We start from the raw sequence: 26,649 nt of genomic DNA, 5'->3' as shown, positions 1-26,649 counted from the left end.
TACATGTCGACCACACTTGTATGCAAGGCAGTTAGAGATTCCAGAGAGCCATTTATAGTTAAAAATAAAAATTAAAAATAATAGTTTTAAAAAAATCCAAAGTAAAGCCTGTTTTTAAAAGATACATACAGCTTTCTAGGTTGACAAAGAAAAATTCTTTGCAACGGACCTCTACAAGTTAGGACAATGATCAGCCTGAAAATAAGGGCACTTGAACTTTTGTTCAAATATGCCTTTACATTCTACTTGCTCTCTGGGGCACTGAGCTAAGCTAAACAGCAGTTCTTTGGCCAGTACCAAAGAATGATGTGTGCTAGCACAAGAAAGGCTTTGTAGAATCTAAGTTTTGCATACATATTGGGTACAGGATGCTGGGATCAGTAAGTGTTACTTACCATTCTCCTAACCACTTTTGCACTATTCAGCAGCAATCAAAATTGCTGCAGTATGCACACATGGATTGGTTAGATTAGTTGTGGGAAGGGAGAGGTATGCGAACAATTTCTAGTAGCATTTATAAGGACCCATGACAACAGCAATTAAGAGTATCACAAAGCATGTGTATTTTTGAGTAGGTGTTAGGTTTTTGATCCTTCCCTCAAATTTTACACCAACTTACATGAAATTAAAATTGCATGTAAGAATAAAAACTACTCTTGTTCTATAGTTTTGAATTCTTGTAACGCCTCTGAAGGAGAGATTGGAAAAGATTTTCAAAGACAAAAACGTAAAAAGCTGTCAAATTTGAAGATCATCAGGCATACTTTTGCTGTTAAATAGGTACTATAAGGTCAGGACTACTTTGTTTCCAGAGCAGTTACTATGCTGAGAAACTGAATGGTAAAAGGAATAAACAAATTCTGGTGTCCCACAGCTGTTAGTCCCAACCCTTTGCCACCATGGTTTTAGATGTCACTTAACCATTTTTACGAAGTTGCAGGTAGTAGACCACCAAATGCATTGTGCAGGAACAGTTTAAGCAATATCATATGTGGCAATACCAGACTCTTTTCAATATCCATTATTGAAAATCTAGTACTAACTAAACCCATGTCAAACGAAACATGACAAAAACATGTTTTGCGCCTCTTCAGTTTTGTATAGACTTTCGTTTAGTTTAACTGCCTGCACTTCACAGTTGTTCAATCCTTTCAAACTGAAAAGTACAACCTTCTGGAGTTTCATCCGCTTCAGAAATCAAGCAGCCAGCATGTACAACATACAAATAGACTTAGAAGTAGCAGGGAGAAAGAGCCAATGTGATTAAGCACTACAGAAAGTATCACAAGAGAAGAACTGCCCACACAGATCAATAGAGAAGAGAAACTATATAGGAAGGAGCCTATACAGCAACTTGTGCTTGAACTTCGTCCAGTTCCTGATTTAGCCTAATACCTCTGTCATATTCTGTCTTGACAACTTGGGAGACCATATCTTCAAATGAGAGGCAAAAGGTAGGGTTTACTCCCATACTTAAATTTGTATTCACAAGTAATAGTCACTGGAACAGTTTAAGGCGGTGTCTCAACCCTGAAGTGCCACACTTCACTACTACTGGATCTTTGGCCAGAACGTAGCAGGGAGAAGGCAGGAGAAAATGCACACAGCAAGAGAATATTACACAACATTTTAGAGTTTTACTGGCTGATCCACAATGAAATTCAGTTTTAATAATTACTTAAGCATCCTTGGAAGACTGAGGCTCTGCATAAGTGAAATTAAAAATAATCTGAAAGTATTTGATTGCATATCAAGTGCCTTATATATAAAGACAAAAGCATTATATACATAAGAGACTTCAATTTCATCTTATTTTAGATCCTTTGAAATTACAGATCATTGGATTTTATTCTGATCAGTAGTCAGGATCAGACAGAAGTTTAACCAAACTAATCAACTGGTCAAAATGTGTGGGGAAAAAAGCTAAAAAGGACATTTTTCTTTCACTACATGGCATTATAGTACAAACCTTTGTTGTATCAAAATGGTTTAAGAATTTACCATGTAGATAAAGCACCAACCAGCTGTCTGTAATTGACTTTAATATCTACACATTTAAGACTGCCTTGATATAATGACCTCCAAAGTGCTACTGATATCAAAGATGGCAACCAGTCAACAGAACACCAGAAGACCTCAGAAGAAACTTAAGCCTTTAAAATTTATCTTTGCTATCTAGGAAGCCACTGAATGCCTTCTGACTTACCTTAATCAAAAATATTTTAAAATACTTGCAGGAACTCTTCAAAAAACAAGAGCAAGAAAGATTATTGAAATGAAACTGAACAGAAATAAAGTCATAATGCTATGTCTTTTTTTTAAGGACAAAACCCGATTTTATTTATAGTTCTCCTCTGAACGTCCCAGTTTGGTTGATAACCTCTTCCTTTTGTTTCTGCTCCCAAGACAGTAATCACTTAGTTTCCCAACAGGTACATAAAGGCAGACCCACAGAAATACTGACTTCAATTGTGTCAGCCTAAAAAGCCAGCCAAGCTTACACTGAGGGTTTTCAGGGCAGTTAACCAGTGCAGGGTAAAAACTCCAACTTAAACCTGAAGTGGAAAGATATTACAGTGATGAAAAGTCATCTGCAGTAGTGCAAGTCCCAATTTCTATTTGGCACATAAGGCACAGCTGTAGCTTTTGACACAGGTAAAATGTATTTGTAGCTCAATCAGTAACAGAAGCTTCAAATGCAGATATAGCCTTTGAATTATGTAACCATGATGAACCTGAATAGCATCTCATAGTTACTGTCTCTTAAAAGGAAGAAAAAAAAAACACACAAAACCCACCACTAAGAAAAATCTATTACTGTCTTAATGAAATTCTTCTAGAAAGCAGTTAAGAAATGTGGAATTTCAAGCATATGGTTTAATATTTTCCTTAATATTAAGCTTTAGTAAATAAAAGCCAAAACTCATTAAACACATACTAAACTTAACCTTCACTAAGATGTGTCCCAGCCAGTTTGCTGATTGTTCTTTTCACCATTCTGTAAGATACTCAGAAGCTGAATAGTGACTTTATTCCAGAAAGCACAGAGGAAAGGCTGGTGCTCTGGATGATATTCAAACTAACTGCAGTCCACATCACCCTAGTATCACTGCTGTCAGCCTCTATATAAAAAGAAATGTACCATGCCTAACTTCTGACTATCATGTTCAATTGCAGATATACTTTGAAATAACTCCTTTAGTGAGCTACTTATTATTGCATATTACATGCGTTCCACAAATTGTGGCTGCACTTGTTCTGTAAAGTCCAGTTTGCAAAGCTAAAATGTGATGATTTAAGACACAGGGCATTAACGCCTAGATTCTTCCAGCCCTATAAGCAACAGGGAACTTAAAAACTATTAAAACGTTATTTGTTCTATAGGGATTACTTATTACACATTCAATTTAGTCAACCATGTCTGCTGAGAGGCACACAAATCCCACCATAGCTAATTTAAGAACTTACCAATTTCCCTTGCAATTCTGACAGCTTCATCTGCATCCTGTAAAAGCAGGAAATGAGACCCAACGTTAATCCCATCAGCCATTGCACTATGTCCTGAGGGCAGTCATATATTGCACTACTGTCTCCTCTGATTCATTTAATGTTTGATTTTACAACCTTCTGACCCTTTTCAGCCAGAGGAATGTAAAATTAATACCATAAGTGGAATGTAAATTCTACCTCATCATTAGTATACTGAGAAACTCAAAGCAATGAGAAATCAGCTGACAGGAAACACAACCAGGATCGCAAGATGATTTTCTGCAGTTGTAGGAATTTAATGCTAGAATTTAGAAGTTTACAATCAATAATGGACCATAAATCAGATCGTTAAAGTTTGTCCACTGCCAGCTTGTTTCTGTCCTCACAGGTATTTCTTGTGTTTTCTGGTTGTTGTCAGTAGGGGGAGTTGATTCTCTATTGTTTGGAAGTGATTCAGGTTCAGAAAAAAATCTTGCAGAACTTCTTTAAAGACAAACGGGGTTTGTCTACTGAAAAAAAGAACACAAGTATTTCACTTCTGTAAGTTTTTACATCTAAAGACAGAATAAACCCTAAACGCATCATTGTAAGCTGTATCTGAAATTAGAAGATTCACGTAATTGTTTCCATTTAAGAGTCCGCGCAGTATGACAATTAGAAAAATCCTTTTATTGATGCCACATATTGCTTCAGCTGACACACTACTATAGCCTGGTACAGAAAAAAGTACTAAGAAACCCAGAGAATAAAAACCAAAATACTGGAATTCCACACTTTTTAATAACCAAATTGCTTCTCCTGCAGTAGTTAATTCTGATATCTTCTACTGATAGCCATTAGAAAGCAAAAGGGCTAAATTCCAGTGGAGCAGGTTAAGTTTGAAAATTCCATCCAAATTTGCTAATATTTATACTATTCCATGACATGCGTTAAAGAATTTGTATGGAAGGCAGTAATGTCTGGAAATCACCAGCTGCTAAGTGTGTCTGAAACTATGGGGGCTGACTTATGAACATTAAAATGAAACCTGATCTTTTTAAAGCTTTCAAGACAATCCATTTTAAAAGCACCCAGGTCAGAACCTAAAAAAAAAAAAAAAAAAAACCAAAAAAAAAAACCACCACACATAAGAAATGTTCATACCTGGTTCATTTATGTCCGATAATAAAACAAAATCCTCTTTAAAAGTCTTCAGTACCTAGTAACAGCCCCATGAAGAATAAGGGGGCTGGCAGGGGAAGTTGTCAGAAAATTTAATTTCCTTTCATTAGCTAGTCTGCTCCACAAATCGGTGCTTGTTAAGTTCAAAGCAGTCCTGAAAGCAACATCAGTTTTAAGTCTTTTTACTCCAGTCACATCTGTTAATGAGATTTTTCCAAATAACAATTGTTTTTAAGTCAAGAGATAAATCTAGAAACCCCTCCTCCAAAAAAAAAAAAAAAAAGAAAAATCAGGGTTTACTGTTTTATTACACCTTGCTGCTTTCCATGACCCTGCACCCTCCAAATTTTAGCTTAAAGGGATAAAATGCATGAAAAGGGTCATTTAAGAATGTTAGTGGTTTCCACACATTGAGTTTGAAGGTTCTTTGTTCCTGCCTGTGACAGTTATGCGAGAATACTTCCCCTTAATAGCCTCTCTGTCAGGAAGTGTTAAACCTGCCAAATGCAGACAATTAGAGCCTCTTGAACAAAATGCAGGAAGAGTGATGACTGATGAAGAGCCACGATTATAGTCGAGAAGGAAACTTTTACATTTCTTTTCTCTTGCAAATTTACTCATATATTTGCAAAACAGAATTAAGAGGGGGGAAGAAAACAGGGAATTTTTTTTTTTTTACTTAGTTACCTGCAAACAAGTGGCTAACTGATACGCTGCAGTCCACAGGAAGACAAGCTGCAAATCATTAGAGGGGAACTTTTCACTGCCACTGTATTTTTATACCTACATACTACAACAACTTTAAGTAATAAGCGGCATCATATCAGCAGCACTAATTGTCTCAATTCTGGCTTGAGCAGACTGAAGTCATCTGCCCAGCACAGTTATCAATTTACACTGTTTCAACATCTGCTTCTTTTACAGTTCTGATACATAAGAACCCAAAGTTACGATTAAAAAAAAAAAAAAAAAAAACCTACGCGTAGGTTCTTATCCTACAGTGAAGAATAATATATCCTACAATAAAGAACTTATCCTACAGTTCTTTATCCCTCAGTGAGCATTTCTGAAATAGAAAACAAAAATGTGCTGTGCTTTTTAAAAAACTAATAAACAAAAATTAATAAGCAACAGACACACTGAAATCTCTTCTAAGTCTTTTGATCTTTTCCCCTTAAGAAAGTATGTTTTAGTATTATGCATTTCACCTGCAAATTACAGAAATATAGCTGCAGTTTGAGTACTCAAAAAGTTAGGACAGTTATTTTAGATTTGTGGTGCAAACAGCTTATGGTAGATACACAACATTTGCCATGGGGAGGACAAAAAAACTGAATGCTATGACACTGCATAACACACAAGTCCAATGTGTGCACAACCACACCGGTACTAAAAGCATTTTGAATCATTTAAAAGCAAAAGTCCTCACTGATTTACTGCTGTTTCCTCCAAAAAACACATTAGCTACACTACCGTTTTCCCAAATTAAACTGGAGACTGTAAAGAAATATATGATTTTAGCACCACCTTTTATTGTACAAATAAAAGCGTTCAAGTAATGGTACAAGTTTATAAAAATCGTAAGAGTTATAGCATTATGTCATAGCGTTTTCATAAAAATACTCATTTAGCATAAGCATGTCTAACCTCCTAATTTCATGGTCATGCCTCTTCGCCAGGTACCAGCAGGTGGAGACAAAAAAGTAAAACTAATCTAATGTAGAGGAATGCCAGGACAAAGTGTTTAAGAGAATCCTAGAGCTTTAAAACATTGTCTTAATTATGAAGAACTTCATAATAGTTTTCATGGCTGAGGGTGTTGGGGTTAGAGAACCTCCTGTTCACGTCTAGTCTCCAACAACTTCTCCAGCAATAGTGGTCATTTAATACTGATGTCAATACCCCAAACGCAAGAGTACAGCCAAAACAGATACCTGAAACTTAACCGTAAATTCACAGCCTAGCTGAAAACCTTCAACACGTCTACTGACATCAGTGAAACTTAGTAGACACCCAGAGATGTTTATCTTCTGGGTCTACATCCAGCTGTGTTCTACTACCCATAAAACCAAACTGGCTGCAGGTGGTGAAATTATGTAAAAAAAAAAAATTTTTTTCCCTTGCCATTTTTTTGCCACTTTTTCACCATGGCACCTCCTTATACTCATCCTCCACTTTCTTCTTGTCACTAATTCCTCTTTACTCATTTGCAGACATCTCAGCTCTAACTTTAGCCATTACTTACACAGATCAACACTAATTCTTTTTATTAAGACTACTCGCCACTCACTCTCTCTCCCAATCAGATTTTAGGAAACTAATTGTAGTTACAGATTTTGAAATTAACTACCTTTGAATGCTTTTGTTGGCTCTCTAGCTGACAGCACCAGACTCAGGTTCCTTAGATGTGTAGGCTGGATAACCCTTGCCCCAGCCAACTGAGAAACTGAACCAGGGATGAGAATTACTATTCGTCCAACTACCCTCTCCACATCTTTCCATTCTCAGTTTCATATTTGATACAGCGTTTGCCTATATGAGAACAGTTAGTTGTGTCTACCGTGCCAAGTATCCTCCCATTCAATCCTTCCAGGTCCTTAAGTATACTGTTGAAGGGCTTGCTTCTCTTAGATTTCTAATTTAATTTCTACTCACTGGGAATTCTTCCGCATGCAACTTCTCCAAAATGTTGTTACAAAAGCTTAGCAACTCCAGCGCCTACTATATGTTAAGTGCTAAGCAACATAAGTAAGAGGGGGAAAACACCCTTTATTCATGAAGGGCCTACATATCTGCAGCACTATTTAGCAAGTGCTGGACAAAGACAACCCTTCAAGAACAAAGATTTTCATTGCAGTCCCCAGTTGAATAACAAAGCACTAGAAGTTGTTACTCTATGTCCACTTTAACTATTCATCCACAAAGAATACATGTAACTGATCTTTCTTAACTTCTGGCATTGTCAGTGGCATGAATGCAGCTTCCTTCCAGTTTTATTAGACTCCACTATAAAGATGAAGCCACCTCTATAATCAACTCAAGTATCAAGCATACCCTTAACTGCTTCCTAAGACCTTTAAAAATTTTGTTTCTCAAGAAAAAGAGCCCTCAAAAGACTTTGAAAGCTTCATAACTCTTGTGACCAAAGCAGGTCTCTCAAAGAATGGCAGAAATCCTATACAGTCTCCAACTCCTTGTGTGTTCTCTTCTGATTGCACCTGGTATCACACATCTTTGCCCTTCTCATCTTGGTATGAATTGTCAAAATACTACATCAAGCTCTAACAAAAGATCAGGCATACTGTATGACCTAATTACTCGAGTATTCATCCAAGCAAAAGACATTATCACAGGAAGATCAAAGGACAAATACAAGCACACATTTAGATCCATAGCAAGGACGAGAACATCAATTATCAGAAGTTTTATTTCCTAGAACTTGTAACTACAGCACTGGTTAACCCAAAATTTTCATCTTCCCTTTCTGATCGAAACTGCAACACTGGCAATGTCTGTAGACTCTCCTTTTTCTTATTTGGTGGGTACACTGCTGGGTTTTTTTTAATCTCTTGCTCTTTTTCATCAACACACTTCAAATAATCAGAACTAGTGCAAGGCTGAGGTATTTGAAATTGATACAATATGGACACTTCAGGATTAAGCAACTACTGCATAGCTCCTTTCAACAGCTGAGGATTGGAGTTGTCAACTCAATCCTACATTCCAGTTCACTTGATGTTAAAACTATCGTCGCATATAGCCAACTGGCAACCAGAACACTCATGTTCTTTCACTTTGTGTCAGGAACTTCAGATAGTTGTCAAACACTAGTGCAACTAAAGGTCTCAGAAGCAAGTGCATGCAGGTAAGTAGCTCAGTTTCACTGGTTATATGGCTATCTGTTCATTAACCACTATCCTACTTCGCCAGGTTTGTTTCTTTATATTAGCAGAGTAACAGATCCTTACATAAATTTTAACTTGAAACTCTGATAAACCCAGCATTTGGAGTATTTGATTCTGCATTAGAAAAAGTTTTATGGGTTTTAGATGATTAATTCAAAGTTATCTCCTAATTAGATGTTCTTCTAGAACTTATTTTCAGGATTTCTAGAATAATATACAGAATATCAGACAGAACAGAGGATCTTATGCACAACAGCTTGGCTGCTGTGAAATCTTATGAGCACTAAAGGACCACATACACAAGGACTGCTAAAACATGCAACATAAACCTGAAAGAATGCTGCGCTCAACTTATCACTGCCAGACTTCACTATTGCCACAAATGCCAGCCTAACACTCTTACAGAGCCCTCCAGAAAAGAAACAAGTCTTTGCACTTTACCTGTTGCAGCATATCCCACTGCCAGATATTACACACAACAGGCATTTCCATCACAAGTACTGAAGAATTATCTCGTGTGTTTGGACCTCAGCTAGTTCATTATTTAATCGTTCTCTCTCACTAGCCAAGTTCTCAAGGCATCCTCATCAGAACAGGTAATTTTGTGGAGACTTAGCCCCTCTGCACTCTATTCATCTTTCTCATTTAGTTAAGTTTGGGTTTTTTCCTTCTAACAGAGCTTAAAATCCAACTTGGCTGACACAATGCTGAACACCATTGCCCTGGTATATGTTGCTCCTTAGAACACTGTCTGCATTCCACCAATATATTCAGTTGTTCCCAACTATCTTGATGTTTCCTATTTCATCATGTAAATAAGATATATGATGATCAAGCCAATATCAACTGTCATAAATAAAACCTGAAAAGCTTTCCCTTTATGTTTAAATGTTTAAAGCTACATTACACTGCTGTTGAAACAAACTTTTTTTCATGCATCTTGAAGTTTTACTCAAATTTCACTTGAAAAATCTAACTTGACATGTCAAACAAAAAATTTGAACACAGGAGGTCAACATTTTGTAATACACCAAATTTTTAGGTGTATACAATGAAGGTTTTAAAGGAAAAAAGCTTATTTACCTACGTTAACACAGACTATATATGAAGACACACAGGAAAGCTTGTAAAAGCCCAATACTTAATCACTACCACAGAAAATAAATCAAAACCAAAACATACTTTATTTTACCTTACAAAATATAAAGGAACAACCAAAATATTTTTAGAAAACTCTTGGAAATTGGTCCTTCTAAAACCCCATGAAGAACAGTAGCTGTAGATTCAGATAAAGAGTCGCCAGCTTCCCCACATCCTCACCCCAAGTTCTGCAACACATGGAAACCTACACCAACATCCATAAAATGGAAATTTCATCACTATTAACTTAGGGTTGTTGAGATCTTGGCAAACAAGAAGTAATCACCTGAGAAATGTAAAGACGTGTAGTGGAGTCACACCTGATTTTTAACACATTTACCTGCCTTCACATTAAATTTAAAGCAACGCTTTTAGGAACTCCATAGAATTAGTCCTTAATACACCATTTATTATGAAGGACTTTAGCTTCTCCAAAGGTCTCTTGCTAGTAAAAATCTGTACCCCATTTTTAATTACATCTTATTGAAAAACATGTTGAAATTATAATTACATTCTGCATCAGACCTTCAATAGGTGTACTTTGATTCAGACACTGTTCTTACAGTGGGCAGACAATAATTAAATGATTTCTCACCTTGACTACTCCATCAAAGCCAGGGATTGTGTTGACCTTCGCATTCTTGGCTAACAATTTGCTTTCAATCTTGTCTCCCATAGCCTGAATAGCATGTGTGTCAGGTCCAATGAAGGTGACACCTTCTGATGCCTGCAAAGAAAATTAAGTTATAACTTTAAGAGACTAAATTAAAAATCAGCTTTACACAGGTATTGCTATTAATTTTTTTTCTCTTTTTGAGCCAATTAATGAAATGCTTAGAAGACACTGATCTGTTTATGTAACAACCTAGCAATATATAAGCAGCATTTCAGCCAGTTCATTAAAAATGTGTATGACCTTGTGAAACTATGTATACACACAGATTCAAAGCCCCTATAATTAGCATTTGTATAAATCAAAGCCAGGCCAAAGAAAAATAGCTGAAAGTGGAAGTACTCCAGCTTGAAAGTTAGAAATATCCCTTGAGAAAACAGAGGCTAGTTAACTCACCATTGAAATAGCTGCAAGTGATTTACAAAGATATGCTTGCTAAACTGTAATGCAGTTGAAAATTCTATTATGCATTCCTAAAACCAAACCCTGATGAAACATCAAAATTAAAAGTGCAGTCTCTTACTCAATGAACTTAAAGATCTTGAAAATAAGGCAATAAGTAAAATAATGTTTCCCCAATTCTTTCAGGCAACTCTCTTTTCCAATACTAATGTGGAAATAGGTTAACATAAAATACTTTAATACTTCAACTTTAATACTTTAATATGTAGGTAGAACACTGATTTGCATTTTTCCTCCTCCTGTTTCTCTATGCCAGCAATAGACTTCAGTGATCAACTACACAGACATTTTTTCCAAACCTCTCCAGGGTCAGCACTACACTGAGCTGCTAAAGGCAGTTCTATCAGAACTGTTTCACTGGAAGTTACTGATGTATCAATGAGTACATGCATGTTTCAGGCAACTTAACATCTTTTGTACCATAGGAAAAACACGTCATAAGAATAAGCACACTAGCCTTGCACAATTTTTCCAACTGTTTCATTGGTGGAAGATTTTTTGGCCCAATTCTAAGACTCTTGTAAAATGCTTCAAAAAAACTTGTTTCCAGCCAATGGGCAGTTAATATCAACAGTAACACAATGGCAAACATTCTATTTCTTGTATCAGAAGTTGTGTCTTAATATCTTGTCTTTCTGACATACACTTGTGCTACATATGTTAAGGTTACAGATCTAGTCACTTAACAATAAAAAGTAATTTGCTGAAGCTTTGTGTGTTTCTGAGATGGTAGTGCATGACCACAGAACAGACATAGGAAAAATATGTTGAAGTTGAGGAACAATGTACTCCTATTCACAGTCTTGTAAGGGCTGAGAGCTTCCAGCATGCTTGGGAGTCACCGTTCTTACTGTCTGCAGCTTCCTAGCAGGAAGAGTGTCATAGCAGAAGCTCTGCATAGACAACTTCCTATCATGCCAGCTAACAGGAATCGGGTAAGTATTACAGACACACTAGAAAGCTCAGTGCAAAGACACCCAAACAAAACACAGAGCCATCAGTTCAGCTAGATCAAAGGCTTGTTAGCTTCAACTCACAACAAACCATCTGGGTTTTTATCTCAGCCCACTTCTCTACTACAGTAGGCTTATTAGCTCAGCAACTCAGTAATACTGATTTGATGAACAGCTGTCTACAAACACAAAGTTGGGAAGACTGCAATAGGAGGGAGGAGGGGATAGGAAGACCAACACAGGGGTGCAGATCTATTAATATTATAGTGTCAAATAATCTGGATGCTAAAGGAATTCATTATTTTTTAGATGGAAAACCACAGTAACAATGTTTTGAGCTGACACTTTCAGAAACAACAGCAGATTACAACCTGAAACCTGGTATTTCATTTCCTCCTAACACGAGAGATTTAAATAGGTGCCTGCATACAACTGGAGGTAGGGCAGAGTTTCCTGCTGTCTTCAGACTGTATTCCAATCTCAAAAAGCTTCGTGGAAATGGTTCACTTACATACTTGACAATTGGAGATTACACTGTCCCTGTGGACCCTGTGGTGTGGAAACACCATGTTTCTACAGTTTCAGCCATAACATTGCCATCTGCACCCTGATCAATACTACTTCAAAACCTCACCACATGCTGCTTCCTCTCCCCACTCTCTTCTCAAAGTCTACCATCAAAACAATGCAATCCCCAGAGGTCAAGAGAGCAGGTCCAAAACTTTTGCTGCCCTGACAGACCATCCAATACTTCCAGCTTGCAATTTATCTCCAACGCTCTGCTCTCACATTATTTCTTTTCCTCCTCTGACTTTCTTCTGTCAGAAAATAAGAAAACTTTCATTTGAACTGGAGGTTACAGGTGAGGATGGGAATTACATTCATGGCATCAGCAAGCATCTGCCTTTCCAGTGAAAGGCATGTAGGGGACATCTTGCTTGACCTACTGTCTCCTCTCACTGACTTGTGGTATGGACTTTCAAAGTGCCCGGTTCACTCCCTGCTCCTGTCCAAACAGGTAGTTAGGTAAGAAGGGAACAGCACCATTCAGGAGAGATTCATGAACCACCTGAGAAGGAACACTCCAGGTCATTTCAAGAAACTAATCTGCTGCATCCAGTATACTTGATACATGAATCTTACAGAGCTGCAATATTCCATGTGGGTACAAGCAATACTACTTCTTAAAAATTAACTACTAGATGTGCAGCAGATTCAAATTAATGCAAATATCACATGGTGCAACCTACATCTTTGTCTTTTTTCCATGTATATTTTTAATGTCCAGAATTTGCAAACTGCACTTGTCTACCCATGTACCTCTTGGCTTTAACTGCTCTGAATCTTTGTATCTCACACAGAACTGCTCTTTAATTGTGAACAAACAGCAGCTTATTACCACCAGCTATTCCCCTATACAGTTAGTCAGCTAGGGTAGTCGCCACATTTAGTAATTTCCCAGCAACAAAATGTGAAACAAAATAGTTTAACTCCATCCATGTGATATCACACAATTCCTGAAACCATATAACTCGGCATGTTGCAACATCCATAAATCAAAAATAAGGTAGCAAACCAAGGGAGATCTATTGGTTTCCAGTTTCCAGTATGTCAAATCATCTCTTGCACAAAAAAGGCGTGTATTCTCTGACATGACTTGCAACTAACTTTGTCTAAGCTTACAAAAAAGACTGTCAGCTTAAGGCACTACCAAACAAACTCTTGCAAGTTTTGCCACAATAATTTAAGAACCCATCACTCAAAGATGTTTGCTCAAGACCTCTGCCAAAGTTTCTCAACTCATCACCAGAAAAGTGCCCCAGCTTCTCCATTGACAATACTCACATGTAATGTACTAAATGACCTGTTCAAACTCTACTGCCTGACACTAAAAACAGACCACAAGAAAGAAAGTAGCAATAACATCTTCGGCTCCCACAAAGACTTATCAGCACTCACCCATTAGCATCCTTACTTTATATAACACACAGAAGTGGTGAAACTGTGACAGAGTAACTTCCCGTGCCTGATGACAGTCCACACAGATTTGCCAGCATAGCAGCAAGCACTAGAACCTCTACTATACAGACACAAGCTTACACACTCCATTTCAAACAAGTTCTTCCAAAAGTTCTCTTACTGCTCCACACATTCAGCAGCTGCTCCAGCCTTGAAGACTAATTATCTGGCTGAAGGAAACATATCATGCTTCACCATAAACATGCACCAGCATTTTCTTTAGAAACATACCTGTGTATTCACTGCTCTACTTTGCATATGCAAAGGCACAAACAATACTGAATATTTTATAAAAAAACAATGTCAGAATATATTCTATGCCAAGAAAGTTAGTTCTTTCTTTGTCTAAGTAGTAGATATTGAAGAGTTTTTCTCAACAGCCCTGTTTTTGAAAGCAGCAATAAATTGGTTTAATTTTAGTACTGTAAGAATCACAAGCAGGTAATTCCCCTTGGTTTTGTTTTGGTTTTTGGTGCGTTTTTTTTTAAGCCAGACTAAAACCTTATTCTACCCTCAGGGAATAGAGGACCCCAAATATAGCAAAAACTAAACAACACTGAAGTAGGACAAGCAAAGATAAGATTTGGAAAATTCGTCTGGGAAGTCTGTGGTTGAGCTTTACATGTCTTGTCAACCATGTCTGACTGCTCTGGGAACAGAGTGGGCCCAAACAGACCTATGCTAGTGTTGAATTGCCATACTCCCAAAGTTTGGAAAGGACCCGTCTATCTGACAAACTCTTATGGACCTGAGGTAGCTGAAGAGACTGATCCTAGAAGAGGAGATTCTTTTGCATCTCTTCCTGGAAATTATGAATGCAGAGATTCACAATTACCGTGTTACACAGTCAGTAGTGGATTCAGCCTCAGTGACAGCATAAGCAGGACTGAAGACAGAAAGCATGACAGAGGGAAAACTGCATAATGAAGTTTTATACACGCTAGCTCCTTTGGCAACATATACTCTTCTGTGGGCTTATGAATATGTGGCAAACAAGCCAACTCACTGCCAGGCTTCCCAGAGCATGCAGGAAATGACTGAGCAGTTCCAACCCAGCTTTAGACAAAACAAGTGATACTAAAACTTTTCCTCTGTCTTTTACACATTAGTACTGTACAATTTAACACACTTTTTTGTGTCCTCGCTTAAGCCAAGGTATTTGAATCTGCACGTAACACCAGCTTAACAGAAGCAGCTCCAACCAACAAGGAGATACACCATGTACAAAAACACAGCTATCAAGAATCTTGTATTTTCTCTTTCCAGATCATTCCGTCAGGGCATTCTTCCACTCACAGCATGCTGATGTGGCAAAACACACTCCAAGTGCCCAGCTGCTTCCAGGTGCAAAAGCCCCTATAATTACCTTACCACACAGAAGCAACAGCAATAATGCAGGCTTTGTGCTCCTTCAGTCCCTGGTACCCAAAATGGCTAGTTGCAGGAAAACGTTTCCCATCTCCGAAGAAGAAATGGCTGAGAAGGATGGAGAGATTTCAGGAGCAATTGTGGCTGCTCTACCTTATTGAAAATAAACTTCCCTATGTAAACAAAGAGCTGGTTTTAAACAAGCTGATGAAGTTTACAGAAGAACCCAAATGATCTGTTGCATACAGACATTGAATCATATGTTCTCAAACTCAAGACTTAAATATGACGTCTTCAAGATTACCCAAACTCAGGGTGCTACTTATTGGAAGACAGTAACAGTAATTTACTCAGGACAAAAGAGCTTAACTCCAGCACCACTGACTGGGTAGGCTTAGAGCCTGCAGTGTTATTAAGTGACCAGAGAAGTACCTGAGCCAACCTAGTTGCTTTTCCCCCGTTCTCTCTTCTTCCTCTCCTGCACATCCCTTTCCACAGTTTTATTTCCCTCCTTTCTCTAAGGCAGGCTCTGGCACTCCTCAGTTGACCTAGCTGACCAACATGGCAGATGATAGCCTACGGGGTATTTGTGAGTGTTTTCCATTGCTTTCATGAATTAAAACTAGCTAGACAGAGAATCTTAATGGGCACTGAAGGAAGGACCACATAAGTTGCTGAATCACACAACTGGGAACAAGAACCTTCTTTTGGGTGAAGGAATATCCTCAAACTCTCAGGTGTGCAGCGGGCAGGGGGTCTGCAAGCTGCCATATCAGCCTGCTTTCGTGTTCGAGTCTGCATTTCTGTTTTAAGGTTTGTTTTAAAAGAAAGCATGTTGTTGCTTTTCTGAGGAGCTCTGTTTGAACCACAGAATAGTTGAAGTTTGAAGGATCAAAGCCATTGCTTGAACCAGCTCTCCGACATGTGCTGTCAAGTAGTGGAACAACTCAGAGGCAGAAGAGAAGCAGAAGCAAGATTCTGTTGCAGTGAGATAACAGCAAAATCAGCATGTGTGGCTAACAACTTGCCACACTTAAGAACTTATTGGTGAATGAGGTTATGAAGGAAGGTCCACAGATAAGAACTCCAGTAGAAACTGTTACAGGTCTGGTTTTCCAAGGGTTTTTGTCCCAACCCTCAAGTTTTCTTTACAGGAAAATCTGGAAAAGGTTTCCAGGAAATACTTACATGCAGTTGACGAATTCATTCACCACTGTACTGGGGAATGTCTGCCTTAATTTTTCTGCCCTCTTGACACAGAGGCAGTCAAAGAGGCAGATCCAATGGGGAAGGGAAGGGGCAGAAGTAGACTGGTAATCACAAACAGTATCAGAGTTCCAGAAAAATTGGAATCTTCCACAAATAAGGTCTCTCATCTACAGCCCACAAGAAAGAAATAGACCTGTACATGCAGCTGTCTGCAGCCACACACAAAGCAGAGCAGATAATCAGTACAGCTCAAGGATGACTGGAATAGCTAGCTGAGCTAAAAAGTCTCCAAGTCACATGATCTAAATGCAGGACTGACAAGCAGAGCTGGCAGCAAAAGCAAGGTCTAACTGGGGTTTGAACAACCTAGAAAATAACCAAGCAGAACCGAAAAAAATCCAGCTGAAGTGGCCAGATGAAATATCCAAAAGCAAACGAGATTCAGGAGTCCTACCAGAAAAAATACCAGGCACACTGACATCTGTTGAAAGAGGTGGGGACGTAACATCACCTCACAATACAGGAACTGTCCATTCAACACTGGGAAGAAATCCCCCCAGGAAATACACTCTAAGAATGTATTATAAGAAGCATCCACTCAACCTAGGACATACCGAACTGGTAAAACATTCTACAACAGAATGTGGTAGATATTCTGCTAGATGCACAGAAACAACTTACCACTTCAAACAATTGGGCCCTGTTGCTGCTATTCTGAAAAGTCAGAATAAAGAACATACAGAGGAGCAGCCAATGATCTGCCCAGGCATCAACCAGTAAATTTGGTACTAACAAATAGAGAAGTTCATTCTGTGCAGACTTATTTTAAAGCTGGAAAAGGCTTAAAACAGCAACATGCCTAGGCATTGTCATGTTACACCAAAGGTAGTAACTCTCCAGCAGTTCAGCAAATAAGAGTTCTTCCAGTCTTGTTTAGAATGAAATAAGCAAAACTTTTGAAGCCAAAAGAATACACACACATTTATATACACACACAAGAGAAAAAAGACAACACTTAGAAGTACAGTAGCATCCTTCATTAGAACAAGTATTTTAAAAAAATGACCCATGCTGAAGAAAAGCAAACTACAGCCTTCTGTACAGGCTTACAACAGAACAGCACAGCATCTCTTAAGTGAATACCATATGCGGTATAAGCAGATGGATAAATATGCTAGAGGGAGAAGGGTTGTAGCATCTACTTTAACTACACCTGTCTTTGGCTACTGTAGTTGTTTCTGGAAATCTGGCTTTTGTTTTGTGTGAGGGTTTGGGAAAGATTGGGTTACAATCACCTTGAGTTGCATAAGCAGCAGGCAGGTAGACTGTGATAACAACTAGCCTCGGATGTAAAAGGTTAATTGGCAACTGGAAAAGTGACAGAGCCAGATGCAACTTGCTAGAGGAAAGAGGCAGTGGTGCAGAACTGTGCTGCCCAGCCTGCCAAACCTCATCGCTTGTTCCAAGTTCAACTTTGAAATAAAAACTTACTGTTACTTGGCTCCAAAACACACTGTGCTTCAGAGGCCAGACCCACCAAATGAGCTATGTCACCACCTGTGACACTATACTGTGCCATTTTAAATATCTGTACCCTGTGTCTCAAATATACTATAAGAGAAACTGATACATTGGAAGTGCTTCTTTAGAAAAAAGAAAAGCTAGCAGAATAAAAAAAGCCTTACCTGAAACTGAACACAGCTGCAAGAAGTTTGTCTCACTTCTTAAAACAATTTAAAGAACACTAAAGCATTTTCACAACCATTACCTTAAGTAAGAAAAAAGATGACTGCTGGGCAGCAATACCACAAAAAAGAGAAAACTAGAATACACTTAATTTACCCGGAAATAAACCAACACAGCCTGTTTCTATGTTAAACCTTTGGCATGGGGAGGGAGATGTGTTAACAAACTCCTTTTAAGCCATTATTCTAAGAAATATTACCCAATTATTTAATCCTGGTGTGAACCTGTTCACGCTGATCTCCAAAGTATAGTTTAAACTATGCAGAGCCATGAAAATACATTAACCAGATACCAGTGTGACTGGACACTTCTGAAGGACCAAATAAAAGCAGGCCTTATACAGGCCCCAAATATGCCTTCCTTAATAGGAAGGAATACTAAAAGAATGCAGGAACAGCATATATCTATGTATCAGAGAGAGAGAGAGGCATATTGATGTATATTCAAATATTGGAGGTGGGAAGAGAGAAATCGATCTGTAAGAGGACTCTGCAGTTCAGCTTAAACAAAAGGCACAGTTGCTGACCCAGTATAAACACAATCTAAGGCTATTTAACTCCACTGTCCCAAAAACGCACGCACCTCAGAAAAGGTGTGTGACCTCCTGCATAACCAGAGAGTAGTCAGAATAAATTAGATGGTCAGCATCACCTTAAGCACAAATGCTGCACAGCAAATAACTTTTAAATAAACTTTTGTTTTATTGAATGAAGTCATCTCCCCCTTAATTCCACAGAAGTGATAAGTTTACAAAGTCAAAACTTTAAGAATCAGGCTAATCTGTAGGCATCCTCCTGAACAAGACAGAAGCTGTGAACTCATACTATAATAGATTATATGTACAAAGGGTAAGTGTGCTTTCATTGATTTAGTTCTGCATTTTAAAATAAAAAAGCCTCATTAACCAAACATTTCATAGTGTATATTACACTTCTAAGTGGGGGGAGGAATGCTATTCAGCCTCCAGGTCATATCTTTGCAAGTGAAAAGAAGCACAGAAACAGCTTTTTCCAAGGACTTAAAGCTACAAGACACTGTGAGAAGAACAAGTACCACCTCTGGGGAACTATTCTTACAAGTTTTCACTTTAGATCTGATCACCAAGCTGAAGTTCTACTTGATAATTTCACTTTGAAACAGTTTAAAGCCTTATATGGTCTATATATTATTTTACATCTTTGTCCAAAAGCCAAATGCAATATTGAGTTATGCAAGTTTTCAGCATTTCTCAAATACAAACTAAACTTGAACATACAGTTTGTATGACATGCCACTGTCGACGATGAATTGCTTCATCACCTGTAAAACATTCACACGCACACACCACCCAACACACAGGAACTTAGCCCTGATGTGTTGCAAAAAGTTGAGTATTATAAGTAGTAACAAATAGCCAGAAAATTTAGGGAGAAATAAACCAAACTCAAGAATTTTCCCTGGATGGTTTCCATATTGTTTTTCTTCACTTCATGGCATTGAAACCACCCTTGATTTTTACATGATAAAAGAAATCTGTGGAACTAATCCTAGAAACCTCTTTCTGTTTCCTTGCTTAACACCTCCAGGCGACAGAAAAGACAAAATGCTTCATTTGCATCCTTAAACATTAGAAACTGCGAATGAGCCTTTTCAGCTGCAAATGTTATTGCATCTACATTTCCAGAAGAGAAAGAAGGTTAAACAGCCTACTCAGGTTTATGTTAACTCATCTCTTTTTAGCACCAAGAGCAGCACAAAGAGCAGAGAATGTGGAAGCTTAACAGCCCAACCTCTTTCTTCATTACGTTCAATTAGATCCTGGAAATGGATATAGCTGCTGATTACACGAAGATAAAGAGACAAAATCAGGTATGCACAAAGGAAATGGCAAACACTAACAAGTATAATCTTAGACTTCTCAATCATCTAGCCTCACAAAGACCATTTCATTTTTCATGCAACACAAAAAAGTTCTATTGGTTGCATGACCACACAAGATTTTGCCTGGTGTACAAAGCAGCATTTGTTTAATCATTAATACAAACTCTTAAGTCTAAAATGTAATGTGCCAGTGTTGCACAAAGTCATCTTGAACATTAGGAAGGTAAGAAAGATTCCTTGCTTGATGTGCTACGTAGTACTCCATCTTACCAACTGAAGAATAAATTTGAACCACAGACAAAGAGCCAAACAACACTATTAAGCTACTTTATTTCAGAATACAATTAAGTACAACTTATTCTTCAAGAGTATTCCATCTCCTAACTGACAACATTTTTTTTGAAATTAGGATTCAACCTACATAGCATTTTTAATTTGTTTGGAGTAGAAAAAAGCACTCACTTGCAATTACTGTGCTGAATTCAGTAGAGAAAGTTAGCAGCACTTTATTTTCTAAGCCATTCGGCTTTCAGTCTGGAAAAAGTCTTCAGCTTGGTGGAGAACACTCAATGAGACATTTAACACAAAATATACATCACTCTAAATGAAAACCAGACGCTCATCGAGAAAAAGCAGGACAGATCGATGAGAGGGAGCAACACGGGAAGCATCCTTCTAGCCAAACCAATACCCCACATACCAAGGACCCGAATTCATGACATACAAAATTTTCCATATCAAACAAAGTTTGGTAGGGAAGACAAAGGGAATAACATAAACAGTTCAAAAACCTGAATGTTAGAGCAGATTAAGAAAAGGCATGGGCACAAGACTTTTTTTTTTTTTTTTTAATACAGCCATACTATTTCTCCTGTCCTGAAGATTCTACGAAGCTCAGCAAAGGAATATAGAACACAAAGCATTTAGCCTGATTTGTAAGTGCACCTGCAATGCCTCAGCTTGTGGTTGTTGTTTGGGGTTTGTTGTTTTTTTTTGGGGGGGTGGGGGGGGTGGCAGAGATGAGACATAAGAATACATTTAGAAGTGAACAAGTAATGAAAAATTAGCACTGCGTTATTAAGACACATTGAGCTTGCAGCCAAAGGATATTACTTGTATGACTGCAAAAAAAACTTAATAATAAATCAGAACTTGGAGAGAAAAAATTCACACTCTGGGGGAAAGAAAAAAAAAAAAGTCTGGTATTTTTCCAGACATTCTATAATGCTTTCAGAGTTAGGTGACCATCATTATATTAATGCTGCACATTCAGAGACCAAATTAAAACTTAAGGTGACTGCCCAAGCTCATGCCACCCTGAATTTACTGACATTTTAAACATCAGTACCCCTGGTTTGGATAGCCAGGGAAGCTAAGTGACCCTAGAATCATCTTCCTAATAGCCACTCTGCATACTGAGAAACAGAGTTGAGCAAAGCACACAACTACATTGAAAAGGGTCATTTCTCAAACACTGTAACAAAGAAAAAAGGCATTGAAGAAGCAATGCCCTTCATAAAAACAAGACTGTTAAGCCCACTGCCCTGACCAAATTCTAACATGGGTAGCTCCATTCTACCCACCCACAGCTAGCTCCCTTTTCTTAGCTGGCTGATGTAGTTTTAGGATCCTCCCTGTCCTCACATAAAGGCTACTAATTTACTTCCTGCCAAATAGCTGCCATCGATAATATCAGGACAAGGTGGTGTTTCTTCAGTAGATTTAGCCATCCTCAAACATCCGATAAGCAAGACCTTCAGAGTTTATAAAGATGCCAAAAACTATACTACAACATGCAGAGCAGACCAGCAAGTTCACTTCTGAAAACTGGAAGCATCTGCATCTTGTTAGTAAACGAGAGTTACTTTCCCGACAAGAAGAGAGCCATTAAACAGCACTAGATTTAATTTCTGACATTCAAAAAACAACATCATATGAGAAATAGGCATATTTATTCATAAATAAATATAAACCTGTTGATCACATTAATAAACATTAGTGAAGAGCTAAACAAGCAGTAAATCAATCATATTAGCAACAAAAAAGTGCATGTGCACACACCTGTTTGTTGGGTCTGGTTTGCCGTTTAGTTCGTTGCCCCCGCTCCGCCAACCAGGTTTCATTCACTGAACCAACACGCTGTCCTCTACCAAAGCCAGCGTATACTAACCCTGCAGCTACTAAAAACAACCATACAAGTAAATGAAGGACAGGACTAGGGCAAAAATTCCTCAAGATTAAAGCCATTATAAAACGCCAAGCACAGGATGCTATTCCATAGGTCATAGTAACCTGTCACAGACTAGTGACCCCAAAGTACAGTACCTCCACCCCAGGTCTCAATTACTCCTGCCTCTCACACTGCAAACAGCATCCATGTAGCTGTGCAGCCATCAGTTCGGGAACCATATCAGCTAAAAGCAGCTGAAGGGGCAAGGGGTGCTTAGAGGATTTTGAGGGACAGTCCCTAAAAGAGACAGTAACAGCAGTAAAAACTGTCAACAAATACACTGTCACCAGACATAAAATGGGGTACACAGATGAAAAGCATTCAGAAAAAGGTACAGGCGGGACTGAACAAGGCAAGATGACTGAAAATTACATTTGTGGTTGGAGATACCCGTGGCAGAGAGTCCCTAACAGGCAAGAAGCCAGGGTTACAGAGGTACTGCCATGGCAATGGTGATGACTGACACATGAGGTGGCTGCAACCTATAACTGCAAGGGATACTGGGAAAAAGTGGTCCAGCACAGGAATGTGTAGCCCAGAGAGGCTGTGGAGTCTCCATCCTTGGAGATATTCCAGAACCAACTAGATATGGCCCTAAGCAACCAGTTGCAGTTGATCCTGGTTTGAGAGAAGGACTAGGTCTCTGGAGATCACTTTCAAACTCATATACTCTATAACCCTAAGTGAAGAACATCCTGAAGATTACTATCTCTCGCAAAGTGAGAAGTGTTACAGCAACCAACAGTATAGAGAACTTGGCACAACCCTTGTTAAAAAACAAGACCAGACCCTCTTAGACTGTCTGAGATAAAGGGATATGGATCTTCCTACCGAATCTCACAACATTTGTTTCTTTAAGAGAAAGCAACGCCTTTGCCATACTGATATTTCTTCTTTACTGGTGGTGCTGCTGTCTCTAGCCATGTATTTCTACATCTGTACTAAAGTATGCTGCTCCTTTAGTTTTGCAGACAAAAGCAATATCTGTTAGATCAATGGAATTATTGTTTTAAAACAAAAGAAATCCCATCCAAAGGTTCCCATCTCCAAAACACAAGCTCATCCGATTGTATTAGGAAGCCACCACAGGATACAGCACACTGCTGGGAAGACACAGCTGGGGGCAAGCAGGGACAAGAGGGAATTCCCTACACCAGCACTGGTATGGAAGCACTTGGGAGAAGCAACTACAGTCTGAGGGAGGGAGGATGGTAAAGTAGAATCCCTGTGATGCCCTCCCATCAGTTCAGCGAGTACTAGTACATATGGGATAACATCATCAGACAACACAGCCAGCCATAGTAAGAGATACCTATTCACAGAATTCTGTTAAGCACTACTGTCATCACCTGCACCATTTATTTGTAAAAGGATACATGTAGTATTACTAATAGAAGATGTTCTTATTTAAACCTTACACACAGTTCCTTGGAGAAAACTGTGGACTAATTACCCTGTAATAAAAGATAACTAGCTCTCACAGCTGCCCACTGAGAGAAGTCCAATATGCTGCATTTAAGTAAATGAAAAATGGATTTGATTTTTTTTCCCCTTTGGAAAGTGTTCTAAGAAAATTCGAGGGTTTTCTGTATGTTCCAACAGTCAACATACACAGGCTCTCCCTCCACTTACCTGAAGTTTACATTAGGTATTACGGGCAGAGATGTGTGTGACTGTGTTGTCCTCTTAAATGTGGATGTTCACATACAATTTAGAAAAAAAGGCTCAGGTACTTTTGTAGGCAAACTTAACAGAAAAAATTACTCCAAATTTTAATAACTTTTAAGTAACGAGACTTGTATATACAAATTAGCCCTGTTCTTAATCTCACATATTCTCGCACAGATCAAGCAAGCAGATTTGGTCCTTTGCCTTCAGTTTAATAATAAAAACAAAGAACTACATATGATCATAAACACCACTACATATTATGAAAGTTTCAAACTATTTTAAAAGTATGCGTAAACTATACTTCTTGGCTAGAGTGAGTGAAATTGGGCATATTTAAAACTATTGAACAAAATGTGACGTACTAGTGGTATAACAACACTCAATGCTACAGTTTTGGACTAACAACTTCTTACTATTTCAGTGTCATAAATAAAACAAGTCAATAATATGTATCAATATGTAGTACTAGAGAATTTACAGACACTTACAATGAAGCAATCCATAAAATCCCCTTGTGGCCCAGCACCCTGTGAACCACAACCATTCTGAGCTCAAGATAAGGTACCGTGACAAAAGTATCTATCAGGTATCCCTTAATACCACCACCCCTGGATCTGAAAGGTAAGTTTTGTCTAGTGGTTATGGGTGGAACAGCTTTTTGGAACATACACAACCAAGTTCCTCTCTTCCAACAGATGGGCCCAAGAGTTGGACAGTCTTCACTCCTGCTGTAAAGTAATTAAACAAACAAATCTGGATCCTGTAAATAAGCATGTGTTTGAAATTAAGCATGCTTAAACAGTTGCAGGATAAGGACCTAAAATCTTTCTGAAAAGTTGACATCTTTCTTTTAAAAGGTCCCCACAGAAACGAGGATGGCAAGGGGGGACAGAAACTTGCATAAGCAGACACTAGTCAACTATCCAATTTTATTTCCCACCCCCCCAACCCTCCCCCCCCTTGCAAACTCAATGAGTCAGGAGTACTTAAGATGGTAGATAAAACCACAGTACTAAAATAGCAAAAGTTTTGCTGGGTATTTCAGTGAAGTTATGTGAAAATGGTGACATGCAAAAAATTCCAGAAGTCCAACCTCTAATTTATCTGCTGGGATAGAATTACTTTGAAATTTTTAGCAAACAGGATTTTCACTTGTGAATTGAATGTTGAAAAATATGCACGACTAGATGATATTCCTCAAAGCTACAGAAAAAAAAATCCTTAAAACTAAAGCCAGAACATACTCTGAGAGAACAGCAGTGAAAAAGCAACCACAGGTATATACAAAAGGCTACATTTACAGAAAGTGGCTTTGTAACTTTATCCGGAGCACCAAATACATAAACAAAGTTTCTTATCCTGCTTTTTTCACACCCATCAACATTGTATAGGACTTCTGTAATGGACACATCCCAGATTGAAACAAATTGCTTTAAACATACCTTTTCAGAATCTGCCACCCTGCTCACCACCTACCTCCTGCACCCAAGAAGGGAGGCAACGAGGCAAGGAGAAACTACATCAGTAACTGAGAACTGCATCCCAGTGCACACGCACAGAGGATGCCAGAGCAACAACTCTAACCCCAACATGCTATAACTCCTGAAAGCCCAATTTTACAGCCTCAAAGTCCCTTCAACATCCTTGTGGTCACCTGCTAACAACCACTTGCAGCAAGAGGTTTGTTCTGATGGGCTCAGCCAAAGAGGGAATGAATAGGGAATTTAATTGCCAATGGCTAGAAGTGTTGTACCACAATGACTAAGTTGATCTAGTGCATATTTTGCCACAAAAGAGTGGGGTCCTGATCTCCAGGCTTTTAATTTTTCACACCTAGTCCATTGAATTTTTCTGGTGCTAGCATTAACTTCTCTTTCTGGATTACTTTTAAGCTTGCTCTAGATGACTACATAAATAGTTGTTCCAGCACAAGGGAGACAGCAGGAATACATGGCCAGGGCCAACATCTCCTTGCAACAGCATAATAACTAGCTTATAAAGATTAAGCAACTGCACCTTTGCACAAATATCCACAAGACGGAAGACAGTATTATGGCTCCCATTCCTTGCTTTGCAGGAGCAACGCAGGTATCACTGCCAGCATGAGCTATAGTAGGACTTGAAACATTCACAGCCAGGAGGAAGAAAGGCTAGAACAGAAAGGAATTTACCATGCAAGCTCTGTATCATCCTCCTAAAAAGTAACTGGTTCCATCACTGAAGCATCTAGAACTATTAACGTTTCCTGTTAATCACTTTGTAAAAGAAAGATCTTTTCTCAGTTCCCAAACATGGATGCCTTTCATCTTGTGAAAGGTGGGAGGGACCGGCTCCAAATTAAAGATTCTGACAAGCTTCAGAGCTGTTGCTGAAAAACACTTCTGCATCCGCAGAACTCTTACCCCAAGCCTCTTCCTCAGGCTGTACCTGAACCTTCACTGAAACATGACATACAAAAAAGGCTCAAACAGGTGCAAAGCAAGCACGATATTGTAAGTGTAAAGGATTAGCTTTGCGAAGTTTTAAAACAAGTAAGAATTACCACTTCTATGTGAAATACTTTGTTATTTTAAATATGGTGCCACAATGCGCTCTCTACGTTATCCTAATACAGTATTTCATTAACTGCTCAGAGGCAAGTTAAATTCACTCCTTTCCCCATGCCAAAATTTCAGTCTGTGTATATTTTTAAACAAAAAACACATTCTGAAGAGCATATTTATTAGCTTCTTTGTATAAAACTGATGTTTGTCTAGCCAACAA

The 26,649-nt window shown here is 38.4% G+C and overlaps 1 protein-coding gene across 1 annotated transcript in view; it reads right to left on the bottom strand.

The window, feature by feature from the left end:
• Positions 1-26,649, bottom strand: part of PCCA (propionyl-CoA carboxylase subunit alpha) — a 309,664-nt gene that overhangs the window by 200,180 nt on the left and 82,835 nt on the right. Inside the window, exons 9-10 of the mRNA XM_056329081.1 lie at positions 10,291-10,422; positions 3,469-3,505 (exon numbers count right to left, since the gene is read on the bottom strand). Coding sequence (XP_056185056.1) covers positions 3,469-3,505; positions 10,291-10,422 — 169 coding nt within the window. The remainder of the gene's footprint in view (positions 1-3,468; positions 3,506-10,290; positions 10,423-26,649) is intronic.

The sequence above is a fragment of the Falco biarmicus genome, chromosome 2 (assembly GCF_023638135.1).
Source record: "Falco biarmicus isolate bFalBia1 chromosome 2, bFalBia1.pri, whole genome shotgun sequence".
Lineage (NCBI taxonomy): Eukaryota > Metazoa > Chordata > Aves > Falconiformes > Falconidae > Falco > Falco biarmicus.
This window is presented reverse-complemented; position numbering and strand designations above follow the sequence as displayed.